At 44.0% G+C, this 17967-nt stretch overlaps 2 protein-coding genes across 2 annotated transcripts; both read right to left on the minus strand.

The window, feature by feature from the left end:
• Nucleotides 1-31: 31 nt before the first annotated feature.
• CUNH11orf42 (chromosome unknown C11orf42 homolog) lies at nt 32-5490 on the minus strand. Its single transcript, XM_012456793.3, has 3 exons — nt 5360-5490; nt 419-1217; nt 32-162 (listed from the first exon to the last, which is right to left on the minus strand). Exons 1-3 carry the CDS (start codon nt 5429-5431, stop codon nt 32-34), a joined length of 1002 nt encoding a protein of 333 aa, XP_012312216.2. The 5' UTR covers nt 5432-5490.
• A 5370-nt stretch (nt 5491-10860) lies between these two features.
• On the minus strand, nt 10861-11823 carry LOC105720110 (olfactory receptor 52W1). Its single transcript, XM_064365560.1, has one exon. It carries the CDS (start codon nt 11821-11823, stop codon nt 10861-10863), a length of 963 nt encoding a protein of 320 aa, XP_064221630.1.
• Nucleotides 11824-17967: the final 6144 nt, after the last annotated feature.

Below are 17967 nucleotides of genomic sequence, written 5' to 3' on the forward strand. Positions count from 1 at the left end.
GGCTTTGCCCCCTGAATCGTTTGCTTCAGCTTTAGTTATTGCTGTCGAACTCCGAGGACAGACCCTGCAGCAGGGGCAGGGACATGGAGTGTCCATCGGGGTCCCCGGGGCCCCCAACCTGGGCTCCTGGTGGAGGACTGCGGGGGCTGAAGAGCCAGTTCTCTGCCAGGGTTGGGGATAGTCACAGCTTGATTCATGCCTGGTCTTTTTCCTCCCTAGATTTTCCCTCTGGTCCTCTGTGCCATCCCAATCCCCTTACCAGGGCCTCCTCATTCCATCTCACCCTCCGCAGGCTCCCTCATTCCATCTCTTTCACCAGAGCCCTGTGCTGAGTCATGGATTCCCCACATATTTACCCCTCATGCCTTCTCCCTCCACTTTGTCCCTCCCATCTATCTCATCATTTCCCCAGTAGTACCTGACAGTATCTGAGACCCCCTCTGGAAGGGGTTTTGGCCCTTGTAGGAGAATCTGGTGGGTCTGCCCTCTGGGCCTTCCCGGGGAGGTGGTATAGGTGGGGCTGGAACAGGTAGGGGCACATTGGCAGCTTCAGGTGTATCAGCAGGTGCTGATGTGGAGGCCAGAGGTGGCATGATGCTGAGGTTGGGTCTGACCCAGTTGGCCCCATGAGGCAATGAATCTTTAGTCAGAGGCTTCTGTGGTCCCAGCACACCCTTGGGCTGCAGTGAAAACTTGAGGCAGGAGAAGGCAACAGGTAATGACCGATGTAACCGGAGCAGTTGGGACTCACGGTCTGTAGGCGTCAGCCCCAGCTGCAGCCAGGAACAAGAGAAGACCTGGTAGATGACATAGATGCTATGGGTGCTTCGGAGCCAGGGAAGAGTCTGCTGTAGGCTCACCTGCCCTGGTGGCAGCAACAGGAAGGCAACCTTCTTGCGCAGGCCACCCATATGTAGGCGGATCCTACAGGGCTGCCCATCCAACATTCGTATCTCTTCATAGGCTATCTCTGCTTGGCCATTTGGTGAGTATTCCTGAGTGCAGTGGGCGAAGGCACCCTCAGATCCTGCCTGCTTCAGGAGGTTTGGTAGTGGCCCCACTGGTTTCAGTGCCCTCCGGCCCTGCCGACCTGGCAAAGCCAGGCGGGTATGGGCTGGGCGGTACTGTTTTACCAGCACACCCAGTAGGTCATAGTAGGCTGCATCTGACAGGAAAGGTACTGCTACTGCGTTGGACCCAATGTGCTCCTCGATGACCTGCAAGTGGCCAGTTTATAGGTCAGGGACTTAGGGTCAGGAGTTAACTGGTTGCCTACTCTAGATTGACTCTACCCTAGTGGTCACTGTTCAGTTACATCTCTATAATGTGTTCAGATTTATGCTTTCTGCTTATCTCCCAGCTCTCTCTCGCAGCAAAACCTTGAATGTCTATGTGCCAAACTATGCTAGATACTGGGAAAACAAAAGAATGAGACTTCCTCTTTGTCCTAATATAGTTTACAAAAATGTAAACAGCTATGTAAAATATTAATAGAGAGCAAGATATGAAGGAGACAAGAAGTGATTCAACAGTCTTTATCTTTCACAGAGGATCAAAGTAGGTCTCTAGGTGGTGATACTTGAGTTTTGAAGGAATTATCTAGGTAGGAGAATGGTCAATTCAGGCATAAGAGTCGCCAGTGAAAAAACTTGAATTTACAAACCAAGAGGGGCACATTTAGGAACACATAATATTATATTGCTTGTATGTAGGGTATGAAGAGGTAAAGGCACACAGGAACTAGATTATGAAAGGCTTGTGTGTATGCCAAGTGATTTTGTCCTGAAGGCAGTGGGAAGCCACTTGAAGGGCTCTGGGTACTAGGAACAGGATCAGATAGGTGTTTTAGAAAGCTAATTTTTTTTTTTTTTTGAGACGGAGTCTCCTGTCATCCAGGCTGGAGTGTAGTGGCGCGATCTCTGCTCACTGAAACCTCTGCCTCCTGCGTTCGAGTGATTCTCCTGCCTTAGTCCCCCAAGTATCTGGGACTGCAGGCACCCACCACCATACCTGGCTAATTTTTTTGTATTTTCATTAGAGATGGGGTTTCATCATGTTGCCCAGGCTGGTTTCAAACTCTTGAGCTCAGGAAGTCTGCCCACCTCAGCCTCCCAAAGTGCTGGAATTACAGGTGTGAGCCACTGCTGCTGGACAGAAGGCTAATTTTTAACAGGAAGGCATAAAATAAGAGGAGATAAATCAGCGAAGAGTATTGCAATACTCCAGGCAAGGCATAATAAGATCCTGAACTAAAATAGTGGGAGAAGATAATAGAGATATTTAGGTTGTAGAATTAGTAGAACTTGGTCACTTAAGACGTATGGAAAAAAGAATCCTCAGCCGTGCACAGTGGCTCATGCCTGTAATCCCAGCACTTTGTGAGGCTGAGGAGGGTGGATCACCTGAGGTCAGAAGTTGGAGACCAGCCTGGCCAACATGGTGAAACTCTGTCTCTACTGAAAATAGAAAAATTAGCCAGTCATGGTGGCACATGCCTGTAATTCCAGCTACTTGGGACACTGAGGCAGGAGAATCACTTGAACCTCAGAGGTGGAGGTTGCAGTGAGCCGAGATGGTGCCACTGCATTCAACAGAGTCTCAAGAAAAAAAAAAAAAGAATCTTCAAGGATTCCTCTTAGGTGACTGGTTACATGGGTGATGTCTTTAATCAAGAATAGGTTACACAGAAATAGATTTGAAATGTCCATTCTTATACCATATCTATTACCTCTTAGTATGTACCTTCTACCCTAGCTGCAAGGGGTAGTTTTTGTAGCGAATTTGAGGCCTCATCTTTATAATGCTAGTTACACTATGCTTTCAGGAATTTTATTTCCTCCTGTGTGTGTGGTTTTTTTGTTTTTGTTTGTTTTGTCATGGCCTTTTTGGTGTTGGTAACCTTGGAAAGTTGACCTCCTGACTAACTGGGAGATCCTACAAGAGACTCTCTAGTAATTATACGTAAGTATTATGGTTTCAACCCATTCAGGATTTTGTGGCTGACGTTTCTGGTTCTCTGCTCTACTAGGGAGCAAGGGCACACAGAATTTCCTCTTTGGGCATCTCTTACATTTGAGCCCAGTGCTTAAAGTGTTGTACTCTACTCCCTACCTTCAGCCCCAAATTCCACATGTCTATGCCCCTACTGATGGCATTGCCCTCTTTGCTGGCCTTCTGGTAGAATTCACCAGTGGCCCCTTAAGGCTGATCTGCTTTTTGCTACAAAGCTGTTTTGGAAGTACTGCCTTCTAGCATAAGAGGAAGGTAGCTAACTATGGAGTTGCATCGGCACCTTGGATAAGCTGAGGTAGCTTGTAGACTACTGTCTTGTCACCTGGCCAAAGGAATAACTGATGTTCTTTTGTGGCCTGCATGGAACACTTACCATTATTCCCTCTCCTTTGCTTCATTGAAACACTTCCTTTTGGGTGGGACTCTGAGAAGGACCACCTGAGTTTCCAAGGGAGAGAGCAGGACACTGGTGGGTTAACGTTTTTGGATGCAATGTTTTGCCCCATGACCAGGAACTCAGAGGCACCAAGCATGACGTCAGAATCTCACCCTAATTGTTCCTTTGGTGTCAAGGATCCTGCACAACTAAGGCAAATGAGAGTATATCCAGAAGAGGTCCCTGTGATAGGAGTGTGACATTTAAAATACGTGGTGCTTATTATCCAAGTTTCTGCTAAAAGGGTGAATCTCTGGTTTAGCTGGAGGCTCTTTATTTCCCATATGCTCTTCCTCTATGCTGACAGGCATTAAGTTGCCTAATTCTAACCCTGCTTAACCTTGCCAGCCCCAGTGGTTATCCTAAATAGGATAAATAAAGAGCTCAGTTTTTTGTTAGGGAGACTCTGTTCTTGATAGAATCACTATTTAAGACTACTGTGTGCTCCTGTTGAAATTCTGCTTCTGGTTAGAAATTATATGGACCTTAGGCCCACAAATTTAGGTTTCCCAAGGGTGTCCCGGGAAAGTAGTGATGGAATATTGTCTTCCTAGATGTCTCTTGGTTGCTTTGAATTCTGAATGTGGAGCTCTTGAGCCACATTCTGTTTAGCCAAATGTTTTACCATATGTTCACTAAACTGTCAGTGGTTTTGGACACAGAAAACCAGGTCACTCAAAGGTGACCTAATCCTTGAATTTTCCCTGTAACGCCAGTGATTTGTCCTGCCAGTTTTCCTGAAAATTTTTTAATTTAAATAAGATAGGAAATAAGTTCTTTTGATACTCAGAGATGATATAGCTTTTTAATAATGGGAGACTGTTTATTTTCACTCTAATTCTGCTTGATCTAGTCCAGGATCAACCTTCTACGCTGCTGAAACCAGTTGATCTAATACTTGGGAAACCTTGAGCTCTCCTGTTGTTGATTCCCTGGGAAGCTGGCCTTTGTGGTAAGCAGCTACCCTATTTGGAATGGGAGCAGCATGCCATTAAATCTTCTTTGAGTGTGATAAGCACTGCTTTAAGATTTTTTTTTAAAGCTTGGTAGGCTGACTTCTATGAATGTTTTAAATTCACCTTCCTTCAAATCACATAGTCAGAACCTGATTTCTTAAATTCTCCTATCTGAAATTTTCTGCCATCAGCCTGCAGCTGAGAAGTTATTTGGTGGGATTTGTTGGATACCCGCAACCCAGATACAGCTGAGATCTCCCTGCTCCTTAAAATATACAAATTTGCCTTGAAACCCAAATTTCTTATTTTGTGAAAGTTAAAATGGAGGAGATCTGTGAAAGAGTTGAAGATAAAGTTCAGATTCTATAGGAAGTTGGTTCTATAGGAAGTCCAGGTTCTAAGATTAGCCCCTATATATCTTTGGCCTTATTTTTGCCACTGCTACTTTGAACTCTGCTCTAGAAGATTATTAGGAGTTCTCAAATATGAGTTGTTCTTTTTCCTCTCCTTATTTTTAAAAATGCTCTACATTTAATTAATATATTATGCACTCATCACCCTTATGCTCATTAACTAATTTAGATATTTATTAAGCATCTTGTATTTGTCAGGTTCTCCTCTTCCTCTTTGTGTGAATAACTCGTTTGCCTAGCTAGAATGTCACTCTTTCCAGGAAGCCTTCCTGATCTGTCTTACCCCTCACTTAGCATGTTTCCTTTTTGCTCATAATTCCCTATACATTGCTTTTCAGTGAACCTTGTTTACTGTTTTTGCAATTGTCATTAAATAGGGCAGTTTGTGCCAGTAACTTTACTGCAGTGCCTGGCACATATGGAAGCACTGAGTAAATGTTGTTATTGTCTTCAGGCTTCCCACCCCTTCCTACTCGCAAGCTGCTCAGACCCATGCAGGTCACACTTTGTTACTTCCTCTTTAGCATCCTTACTTTACCTACCTTATCCTTGATGAGGGTCCAGGTGGCATCAGCTTCGTTTAGTGTCAGCAGGTGGGGGGTACCAACCAACATGGTGGGGTATGGGAGGGACTGGGCAGGGCAGTGGCTGCTGCGGGAACCCCAAGCGGCCCAGGGAGGTGAGACCTCAGGCCTTGGGCCCTAAGCCACTGCATGACGTCATAGAGGTCCTGATAGATAATTGTGCCTGGGAGAGGGAGAAGACAGTGACTTTCCTAGCTTCACTACAGCCTATAATTCATACTCTTGAGTCACCTATCCATCCTCCTGCATTAGGGGCAGAAAATGCAGGTGTCTGTTAGGGTGTGTTTGTATATGTGTATATGTGTGTATAGTTCTTGGTCTAAATTCTTTAAGGAAACAGGATCAGGCCTCTCCTCCCTTCAGCAGCATCTCTGAAGCAATTTGCTATCTTCTTAGCTGCAGATGCTTCACTGTGAGGTTGGATTGGGGTCCTAAAGGACATGGGAGAAGTACAATCATGAGCCACATAACAGTGTTTTGGAAAATGATACATGACTGACAGTGGTCTGACACCGTAAGATTATAATACCATATTTTTACTGTACTTTTTCTATGTTTAGGTATGTTTTGATATACAAATACCATTGTGTTACAGTTTCTTATAGTACTCCCTACAGTAACATGCTGTACAAATTTGTAGCCCAAGAGCAATAGACTATATCTTAGAGTCTAGGTATGTTGTAGGCTATACCATCTAGGTTTGTATAAGTACACTCTACAATGTTTGCACAATGATAAAATTGCCTAAGGATGCATTTCTCGGCACATACCCTGTTGTTAAGCAATGCATGACTGTATAGATCAGGGCTTATACTGAGAACCAAGTGGTGGTTCCCAACCTTGGCTGCACTGTGAAATTGCCTGGGAGCTGGTGAAATTGCCTGCACTGTGAAATTACTGGTGCCTGGATCAAAACCCCAGAGATTCTGATTTAATTGGTCAGGGGTGTGCCTGGTCATCACAATTTCTAAAAACTCCTCAGGCAATTTTAATGCATAGCTTAGGTTGAAAACCATTATTAATGAGTGGGTTACAATTGCAATGAAAACCAGGTTTGTGTAGGAGGTTGCTGTGCTGAGCAGTGTGACAACGTGGAGGATAAGAATATAATTGGGATAATGTTGCCTTGGTAACGAGAGAATTTTCAGGAAGCCAGAATTACCCAGGTAAATTTGAGGAAAAATTTCTTCATGCTCCACTCCCTGTCCTAGTCTGATTTGTGCCTAATAGCTAGATAAGAGCTGGAATATTAGCTATGTGTTAACTCCTTTTACGTCTTTGTTCAGAGATCTCAACTGTGTTTTGCTTTTGCTAAAGAAGAATCATTCTAGAGAGCCTTTCCCATAGTTACTTTTCCACTTTGTACCTTATCTGTTCAAGGAATCCTTTCTCTGAGTCCCTCTGCAGAGTCCTTTGTGCCCAGGAAGACCTCTTGTGTGTAGGAGTTATCCTCCCCTAGCCCAGCCCAGCATAGCTCTGTAGAGCAGTCCCACAAAATTGGCTGTCATCTGAGCTGGCTGAGATGGTATGAGTGGTAGCATAGGGAAAGGTCCTGCAGTGGTGGGGAAGAGTGTTAGGAACATTTTTCTAAAGGAGATGTAAATGGCTTCTGGAGGGCAGGTCTCCTTAGATAGAGCTATAGATCCAGGTGCTGGGTCTTTGAGCAAAATTTTTACAGTGGGTGTGGTCCTGTTTTCCAAGAGAGGAATTAATATCAAATATTTCTAGGAGAGAAATTATACCAAATATTAATGTTGAGCTCTTTTGTGCTAGGGGCTGTGCCAAATACTTTAAATTCATTATATTAGTTAATCCATTTGGTATCCTCTTGAAGTAGTTACTACTATTATCTCATTTTACAAGTGAAGAAACAGGCTCAGAGAGTTTAAGGCATATGGTATGTTTTAGAGGATCTAGGATTCAGGTAGTAGTCTGCTTGACTGCACCTTTAACCTTTTGCTCACTTTAGTGTGTGGTGGGAGGGGTGTCTGCCAGATGGAAAGTACCAAGTGGTTTAGTGAAAAGGAAATGGTCAGGATAAGAGAGGAGCCATGATGGACCCAATCGGAAACCCCAGGTTTCTTACTAAGACAGGTGAAACCAAGTTTTTTCCTTCTAATGCCCCTTTAGCACATTTTTATTATGGTTGACAAAAAGAGGTCACCTGGTGTAGTATAGCTGCACCTCTGTTCTTTTCAGGAAAGAATTCTGAGTGAGGCAGGTGGAGATGGAGAAAGAGAGAGACATACACGAGGACAAGAGACATAGATATGTGATAAAACCAACAAATGGTGCAAGGAGACAGAGATGTGGCAGTACAGAGACAATGAGAGTGACTGATGGAGAATGATATACATCCAGATCCCTAGGGGATTCAAGAATGAGAAGGGGAGGGATGAAGTCAGTGCAGGTATGGTGGACTGTGGTGACTTTACCACTATGGAATCTATGCATATAACAAAATTGCACTTGTACCCTTTGAATTTATACAAATTTTTTAAAAAGAACAAGGAGGATCTCTATAGGACTTTTGGGAGAGGGGCTCAGAGGGGAAATTGTGACTGAAAACTTCTGACTGATTAACTCCTCAGTTAGAAACCCATACCTTCTTCTTCTGCCACCTTTCTCTTGCTCTCTGATTTTCATGATTCCCTAGGATCCCAAAATTCCATACTGATCTACCCCAACACTAAGTAAGTCTGTCTTTTGTTTTGACTCAGAGAGATTGAGACTAAAAGTTACTGAAGGAAAATGGATGACAGCTGGGTCCTGGATGGAGCTGGTAAGCCTAAGGGCTGGGCTGTTTGGGCCATATCCTGCTTATAATATTTGCCTCTGGTGTGGCATGAGGGACAGACCATTTGCAGGATATCTGAGGGTGATCTGAATGGAGAGGATGAGAATGGAGAGGATGAATGCATGAGAGGGAAAAACAGATGGGTCTTTTTATCCAGAGAATATGAGGTTCTCTGTATGAACTGTAGGGCAGTGTAGAATAGTATTGACAACAAAGACTTTAGAGTGACAAAGAGCCCTAACAAGTCTCTTCATGTCTCGAGACTACAAGGATAATCACACAGATCCACTCATACCTTATTTGAAACTTTTAGGGACAGATATTTTGGAATTCAGATTTTTTCAGATTATAGAAAAGGAATATAATACCTATATCATATATTAAGGACTACTCCATTGGGATTCAGGACAGTGCTCCATAATCAAACACATCAACATTTCTGCAGTTAGATGTATGAATATTCACACTAAATAAGATAAATAAAGATAATAGGTAAGATCATGATGGTTGAGGTGTCAGGTTTTGGGCCAAAGTTATAAAAGAATATTGTTTCTTCAGAGGTTTTTAAAAAAATTTTTGGGAATTATGGATGAGGGATTGTGGACTTATAATTAATTCTCAGGTTGTTATGAGGAATGAGAGTGTGGTAAAGCTCTTGAAACACATCACATGGTAGGTATGTATGAAATCTCAATTTGGAACAAGATACAAATGTCCAAGGGAATGGATTTTTAGCTTCAAGGAAGAAAGTTGCTACAATGGACAACGTACAGCTCAGGAACCGGCTACTGTGGAAGTTGTGCACAACCAGAGGTTGAAGGTGCCTTAGAAGAGTCTTCCTGTGGTGGGAGGGTGACAGAATTCATTGTTTATGAACGTTGGCTGCAGATGATTTCCCTTTCATGTATCAGAGGGGAAAGGCAAAAAAAATGGTATACCTGTATGTATGTGAGACACAGGATTATCACACATAGATATATTTATAATCAATAAATATCTTACTGCGTATATCCGTGTTCACATCTCAATTATTTTCTTAGGATAGATTTATTAAGGAGGAATTTATTTTTTGAGACAGTAGTGCCATCATAGCTCACTTTATTGCAGGCTGAGTGGTGCGATAGCTCACTGCAATAAAGGGGAATTTAAGAGAAGGATATGAACATCTTCAAAACTTATGACTCATTAGGATTAGAATTGTGTCAGTTATCTGCAAAATTGTTGCTCAGAGGCCATTTGAACTCAACCTCATGAAAAAATTAGTCTTGAAAATGAATGAGGCCACACTTAGGTTGATTGTAGATTTTCTCTGTGTCTACTTGTATGTATACAGTGTTACGATGCCTCTGAAAAATCATGCAGAACTTCTGGGCTCTTTAGTCCTTGTTATTGATGACCTGGTAAGACTCAATGTGGCACCAGAGATGGCATCATCTGCTTTTTCTGATCTGCAGCCTCCTCATCTGTGTGGTGTCCAATGGTGCTTGGTCCAGCTATCTGTGCTGAGTGGACTGGGTTGCTCCTGGCTTCAGGTCTTCATGGCTAACTCCAGTACCTGTGGTTGTGATCGATTTCCTGGAGAGCTTGGGTTTGCCTTTGCAGTCTGCAGCTTTTTCTGATCTCGTAACAGCGACTCCCTGCCTTCTGTCAGATTATACTTATTCTGAACTCCATGATGGTATGAAAGACCTTTTGTTATGTAATGTCCCTGTCAGTGTGGTGTCTTAGCTGGAAATGAATCCCCTGTTGGGCAACACCACCACACTTCCTGTCCTTGCTGCCCTGGCAGTTACAAAAGTGTGAAATACTATATTTCATCATACTGTACTAACAACACATGCTTCTAGTGATGTTGGCCAGGACAAATGGAGGTGCCGATGGGGATTTTATCTGGGGATTGTACCTTCTTGTTGAGGGTGCACAAAAGGGCAGATTGACAATAAGCCATAGTAACAGCCTCAAGCAATCAGATGTGATTGCAGTGATTTTCTGGGATATCAACATTTCAGTTGGACTCCTGACCTCTGAAGCTGCAGTCACAGAGAAGAAGTTCTCACTGTTAATTTTGGGGGCTTTAGTGGGAGTTGGGGGAAGGAGGAATAGTAATTACACATGAGACCAAAAGAGGATTCTTTGAATTTGAAGTGGCTAGACTGGTACCACAGGGCACATTATTTAGATTATCAGAAGGTGGGAGATTAGCCTGTATAACTCACTTCCTGAGAGCAGGCTGAAAGAATCTGGCTCCAGGATTAGAGAGGGCTGTGATTCCGGACAGGTACCCAAGCACTTGACTCCAGAGACAGTGCCACCCTCTGCAGCAGTGCCAAGCACTTCCCTCAAATTTGGGATTTATAGAGGAGCTTTTGTGTGGGAACATGGGCAGAATTACATTGAAATAATGCAGGTGGGGAGCAGGAAAGGGAGTTAAGTAGATTTTGTTTATTATTATCCTACACTAATTTTTCCTGCATGGTAATGTTTAATTTAAAGTCTACAGATGTCAGTATTGCACATAGTAGGGACTCCACAGCAAGTACCTGTTAAGTGATGATAACAGTCATGTGCCGACAGTGGATGAAGATAACATAATCCACACCCCAGAATCCCCTCCGAGTGTCTCCCCACCTTCACTCTCAGGCTCCATTGTTAGCACTGGTCATCACAACAGGCTTTTTCTGAATCTGAAGGTTTCCAGGATTCGGTCCCTGATCTGCTTGGTGCGGGCCCCGTAGATGAGTGGGTTGAGGGCCGGTGGCAGCAGCAAGTAGATGTTGGAAAGAAGGATGTGCACAGGCTTTGGGACAGTGTGATGACCAAAGCGGTGTGTGAGGTAGGAGAAGAGACCAGGTATGTAGAAGGCCAGAATGACACAGATGTGAGAACTACATGTACCAAAGGCCTTGGCACAGGCCTCCCGGGTAGGCAGCTGCAGCACAGCATGGGCAATGAGTCCATAGGAGCCAGTGATACCCAGAATATCCATACCTGAGATGGCCAGTGAAAGTGCCAGACCATATAAGTTGTTGGCCCGTGTGTTACCCACCACCAGCTCTACCACTGCCATGTGTGCACAATAGGTATGGCCTATGGTCTTGGCTTGGAAGTGCTCAAACTTTGCCACCAGCAGTGGGAAAGGCACAACGATAGCCACAGCTTTCAGTACCAGTGCCAGGGCTGCATAACCCACACGGGCTTTGGTGACCAGGACGGGGTAGTGCAGTGGACACCCTATTGCCACAGCACGATCACAGGCCATGGCCAAAAGCACACCGGATTCCATGGCAGTCAATGCATGTACAAAGAACATCTGGACCAGGCACATAGCATATGGCACAGATCGGGGCCCAAGCCACAGTACAGCCAACAACCCTGGAGCTATAGATGTGGCTAAGCCCAGATCTGTGGCTGCCAATACAGCCAGGAGTAGAAACATGGGCTGGTGCAGTGTGGAGTCTATCCACATCACTGCCAACAGTGCTCCACTGCCCAGCAGGGCCAGCAGATAAATGGGTCCAAAGACCAGTGTCAGCCAAGTCTGGGCACTTCCTAGCCCTGGAAAGCCAGTCAGTATGAAGAAGGTTGGGCGTAGGAAGGTGGAATTGAGTTGTAGAGTTTCTGCCATTCTGTGGTGGGCACAACTTGAGGGCTCATGGGGGCATGACTCCTGATAGGAAAGACAAGGGGAGAGATTTTGGGGGTGTCACAGTGGCACAAACCCATTCATGGCATATGTGTAGGAGTAGTGCAGGGCTGGGAGGATCACAGGGTTATAACTTGGTTAGGGGAGTTTTGGATGGATAATTAAGGTCACAATTCTAGCTAAGATAGGAGAATCCTTTGCTCCTAAAAGTCTATACATGTTGTAGGGGAGGAAGCGGTAGGGAGGAAGAGACTGACTGCTGCAGTGGCTGGTGCAGATAGCCAGAGAGAGCCTTCTAATTGGATGTCAGCAAAGGGTGGAGCTGAGATGAATGCTTTTCTTCCTCAGAGTCCAAATGGAGTCAGTCTCAGTCTCTATATGCCAGTGCTAGGTGGGGATCAGGCTTCCAGCTGTCCTGTCCCTGCCTGTGTATCCTTGGATAAGACCTCTGAACCTCAGCTTCTTCAGCAGTGTAGAGCTTGTGGGTACAGTGATATTAAGGTTTGCCCAGCTCTAACATTCTGTGTACCAACCATCCAAGAAGAGAGGAGGCAGAGTAGACAGAAAGGGAGAAGTTAGTAGGAGGCAGGTGGAATAGGGAGTGAATTGGGAGGTTGGTGTGGCAAGAGAAAACTTGCTGGGTTTTTGGGGTTCAGGGTGCTTACATTCTGAACTTGATGCTGAACACCAGCTGCAGAGTTGAAGTTGGAGCTGAGGAGCAACGGAGCGAGATGGCAGTATGAAATGGGACTTTTCTTCTCCATTTCCTTTCCTTCATGATACAAAAGTGGGTCCCACTAGAGTCCCATTCCTGGCATGCCAGAGGGAGGGAGTGGAGGTGACATAAAGGGAGAAAATGACACTCAACTCAGAGTAGCGGCCATCTGAGGAAGAAGCATCTCTAATGTTGGAAGAGGCAGGATGAGTAGACTGACTTCTCCCAGGATCTAGCCCGCCTAAGAAGCTTAACACATGTTGAGTGGATAAATGAATGAGGAAGAGATCACCAGCAGAAAGCTTGACTGGAAAAGATCTCAAGCACTGTGTGTCGGCAGCTTCTTTTTGCTTTAACTGGTGCCTGTGGGGCTTTTTATGTGGCTGTACTACCTGCTTCCCTCAGGGCCCTTCTCCCTCTTGCCTGTGCCACATTAACTCTTTTTTTAACCTCTTTGCTCAGTGCTGATGGGCTGGTGACTCAGGAAGTAGATTAAGGAGGCAGGGATGGGGGCAAGCCAGGAAAGAGACTATAGGGTAGAAAGATCTGCGAAAGGAACACTTTCTCAGGGAGATCTTTGCTGGCTCACTGAGGTCCAGGAGAAAATTCCTTGCTTTATTCTTCAATGGCATCTATCCCACTCTGTTGTAATTTCTTGTCTCTCACTTCCCCACTAGACCAAAAGAGTTGCAGATACTGCTTTTTATTAGCCACAGTGTCTCCACTGCTCACCACAATGTCTGGCATGTAGTTGGCTATGAATAAATATATATTGCTTTTAATTATGGGACAGAATGCTAGCCCAAACAGCCTCTGCTGACTAGCAGGGGCTCCTACAGTTTCAGGAGCCTTAGGTATCCATGAAGAAAAAGAGTTATTTACCATCAACCACAAGTGTACTGAATACAGTTCTTTCTATTATAAGGAAACATATTCTTAAACTAACCACACTATGTGAAGCCATGCAATAAAGACCACAGGGCTTATTAGAAAAATGAAGATGGGGCACAACACTCAAAAACTTCATCAGTGACATATTTCAAAAAAAGATGGGCTGGGTGCAGTAGCTTACACCTATAATCCCAGCACATTGGGAGACCAAGACAGGAGGATCACTTGAACCCAGGAGTTTGAGACCAGTCTGTGTAACACAGTCAGAGCCCACCTCTACAAGGAAATTTAAAAATTAGCCAAGCATGGTGACATGCACCGGTACTTCTACCTACGGGAGAGGTGAGGCAGGAGGATCACCTGATCCCAGGAGTTCAAAGCTACAGTGAGCTATAACCATGCCATGCGCTCCGGCCTGGGTGACAGAGTGAGACCCTGTCTCTAAAAAAACAAATAAAATAAAATGAAATTGGACAGAAAATTGTAATACCAGGTGTGGATGGGTGTGGCTCGTATCACAAGTGGTGAACTGAAGTAACTGATACATGTTTGAGGTGTGGGCATGTGTGCATGTTGAGCTTTCTTATTCAGCTTGGTTCATTCAGCTGGGTTCAGTTTTCTTTGTTTACCTAGTTTCTTGAAAGTGGAGTTATGTACAAACAAACGTGAAATTCACATTATTATTAGTTCCCTAATACATGTATCAATGTCTTTGAACAAATTTGTATTTTAAAACTACCATTACAGCAGAACTAGTTGAACCTCTTTTCTGCTTGACTTTGGGTCATGTGGTGAGGATACATTGGCAATAACAATACCCTGTTGCTCTCAAGGAGTTCACAGTCTAGTGGACACAGTGATATAAATGGTTGTTGAAGGGTGATTAAGGTAATTGCCTTAACTCAAGTCAATACCAGATATGATGGCAGCACAGAGAAAGAAGACTTTCACTCTTCCTGGGGGAGTCAGGGAAATCTCTGAATCATAGTAATGGTTAAAAGTCCTGAGGAGTTTCCTGTGTACATGCACACTGCTCTAAGCCCTAACCACAACAGTCGCTTGAGGTGGATACAATTCTTTCTTCCATTTTACAAAAGAAACTGAGAGATAGACATTAACTTGGCCAAGGTCATACAGCTGGTAAATAGCAGAGTTAGGATACTAACTCAGTCTGGCTCTAGCATACTTGCTGTTAGCCACTACCTCAAAAATTGCAGCTGAAGTTTAGAACATGAGAAGGAATTTTTAGAATAGTTGGAGCAAAATGCACCTATTCCTGGGAGAAGGAGTTCAGGAGACTTTGCGATTGTCAGGTGATCCTAGGATTGCTGAATGGAGAGATATACAAAGAGCTGTAATTATTTAGCAGTGAATGGTGAGCTCTCATCCATTCAGGGTGGAGAGGAGCACTGAGCAGGTGGGAGCAGTGGGTTAAGAACCATGAAGGAGAGGGTTAAGAAAAAGTGCTCTTGTCTCAAGAGAACACTAATGGAACATTTGGCTGTCTTGGACGCTTGCTCTTTGTGTAAAGATTTTAAGATAAATTACAGAATCCATATGCCCAACAAGTCCAAATTTGAAGTCATTAAGTTCTTGGAAATCTACTGTATTATGCATTTCCCATTCTCCAGTAATCCAAGATACACTGGGAGATATCATTGACTTTGTCTTTAGAAGATTCCTTAGTTAGTCTCCCAAACTCCAGTTCATACTTATAGAAGCTATCTAAGCACATCTTGGGAGCCAACTGGCTGCTCTTTTCTTGTGTTTTTTACTGTTAGAGAGGGGATTTGACACCTGTGACCTTGTGGGGGCTATTTGGCAGAGCCTACTCTCCAGAGCAGGCTGCCAACTCTCTGTGAGGAGTAGGGTGGGGTGGGGAGAGGGGAGGCTCATTGGACGACTTAGTTGCTGTTAGACTGGCATGGAAAAATAGGATAGGACAGTTCTGTTTGGAGATTGACTCTGATTTTCTCATATTTTTGGCTAATGCAGCTACGACCAACATCTATAGAACAGGATTCTTAGATAATAGCTGTGTCCATGTGAGCCTGTTCTATTGTTTTACACTTAAAATGATCTATGAGCAATAACACATATGAGTAGCTTATCACTTTACACAATAGGTTACAGATCAGAAATCTTGGGTTTTAGTGGTGTCATACAGCACTAAATCCTCTTCTAGAAACCTACTAAAGCAAACTCAATTGTCAAATCCCAGTTCCTAGGTCAATATGAGATCCTTCTGTGACTACTGGCACCATAGTAGCCTAGACCTCCTTCCCTCAGTTTCCAGAACCCATAAGCCCAACAAGTCCAAATTTGAAGTCATTAAGTTCTTAGAAATCTACTGTATTATGCATTTCCCATTCTCCAGTAATCCAAGATACACTGGGAGATGTCATTAACTTTGTCTTTAGAAGGTTCCTTGGTTAGTCTCCCAACCTCCAGTTCATACTTATAGAAGCTATCTAAGCACATCTTGGGAGCCAACTGACTGCTCTTTTCCTGTGGCATTTACCATTAGAGGAGGGGATTTGATACCTGTGACCTTGTGGGAGATAGATTATAGAGAGACCCTGTAAGATCAGGTTTGCCCTACCCTATGGAGATGTGGAAGGAGTGGTGGAACCACTATGCCTATTCTTCTAGCTTTAGTTTTCCTCCTCTACCTCATGCTTTCCAGTCCTTCCATGACCAGGTCCTTAGTATTCCATAAAGCTCTGGAGCACTAGGCATCCCTGGTTCCAAGGAGGATAGTAGATGTGCTTGCATTGAGGTTGTAGATTTGAGAAGGGAAGTGTTCTCTTTCTCCATTATGATAAGAATCTTCCAGAAGTCAGGTTATGGTAGCAGTATGGAATAGATCACATCTAGTTTTTAATCAAACCTCTTTTAATCTTGTCTACTCTCCGTATCCATATCTCCTTCCTCTGCAATAGGGTCATTCCTTCCAGTCCCAGAATATCTGGGACTGACTTTGACCACATATAGAAGTGACTCTACGCATGCTGAGGTCAGAGTTGCCATGTTTGTTTCCAAGGCAACACTATACCTGCAAAGTTGGGTTAGGACCCTGAAACTCCCATAACTTAACAAACATTCTATTCCTTCAAGAAATGTTTCTTGACTAAGCCTCTCTGACCAGTAATGGCTGAGTAGAACACTGCTGGGATGGTCTTCTAGTGACTTAAAAATAGAAGATAAGTAGTTTTCTGTAAGTTTTCTCTAGCATTTAGAAGAGGGCTTTTGAAATGACTCACTTTGTTGAGATTGGGTTGAGGTTATTGCTCAAGAAGTTAATTCCCTGAAGTTGTTCTCTGAGGTAGCAGATAATTTATCTTTTCCCATCATTATCTCCCTCCCTCTAAATTCATGTGGCATGGGTGACTCTTACAACCATGAAAAGAACGAATGTCATTCACAGAATTCAACAATCATTGTTAAGAACTCATTACATATCAAGCAAAGTACTGAAGATGGGTAAACAGCCTGTCTCATCATTATATTTATTATGTTGGTGTCCCCCAACTAAATTCACATATTCCAGCCACAACCCTCAGGGTTATGGTAGATGAGGCCTTCGGGAGGTAATTAGGGTTACATGAAGTCATGAGGGTGGGCCCTCATGAATGGGGTTATTGTTTTTATAGGAAGGGGAAGAGAGAGATACTCTGTCTCTCTCCTCCCGTAATGTGTGAGGACACCGTGAGAAGACAGCTGACTGTAAGCAGTAAGAGACTCCTCATTAGGAACCTAATCTGCTGGCAGCTTGATCCTGGACTTGCTGGCCTTCAGAACTGTGAGAAAGAAATCTCTATTAAGCCACTCAGTCTATGGTGTTTTGTTATGGAAGCCTGAGCCAACTAAACATCCAAACAGCCACTAAGACCTGTCTTCTTTTTTTTTTTTTTTTTTTTTTTTTTTTTTTTTGAGACGGAGTTTCGCTCTTGTTACCCAGGCTGGAGTGCAATGGCGCGATCTCGGCTCACCGCAACCTCCGCCTCCTGGGTTCAGGAATTCTCCTGCCTCAGCCTCCCGAGTAGCTGGGATTACAGGCACGCGCCACCATGCCCAGCTAATTTTTTGTATTTTAGTAGAGACGGGGTTTCACCATGTTGACCAGGATGGTCTCGATCTCTTGACCTCGTGATCCACCCGCCTCGGCCTCCCAAAGTGCTGGGATTACAGGCTTGAGCCACCGTGCCCGGCCTGACCTGTCTTCTTAAGAGCTGTGTATCTGACTTCTCTCTGTCTCCAATGGAAGATGACCTATTTTACACGTCACAACCTTATTGTGGAATGAGGCAGCAACCTCATGACTGATCCTCTGGTCTATGATGTGCTTCTTTGTACTTTATTTTTTGTCATACTTTTGAGAAGTGACGGGTAGGTATAAAAGTATAAAGAATAAAAACGTGCACATGTATCAACATACCCAGAATTGACAGTTATTAACGCTTTTTCCTATGTGCTTCCAGTTCCTTTTTAATAAAGTCAATAACAATTACAGGTAAAAT

The sequence above is a fragment of the Aotus nancymaae genome, unplaced genomic scaffold (genome assembly GCF_030222135.1).
Source record: "Aotus nancymaae isolate 86718 unplaced genomic scaffold, 86718_ANA_hifiasm-v0.15.2.pri h1tg000059l, whole genome shotgun sequence".
NCBI classification, from domain to species: domain Eukaryota; kingdom Metazoa; phylum Chordata; class Mammalia; order Primates; family Aotidae; genus Aotus; species Aotus nancymaae.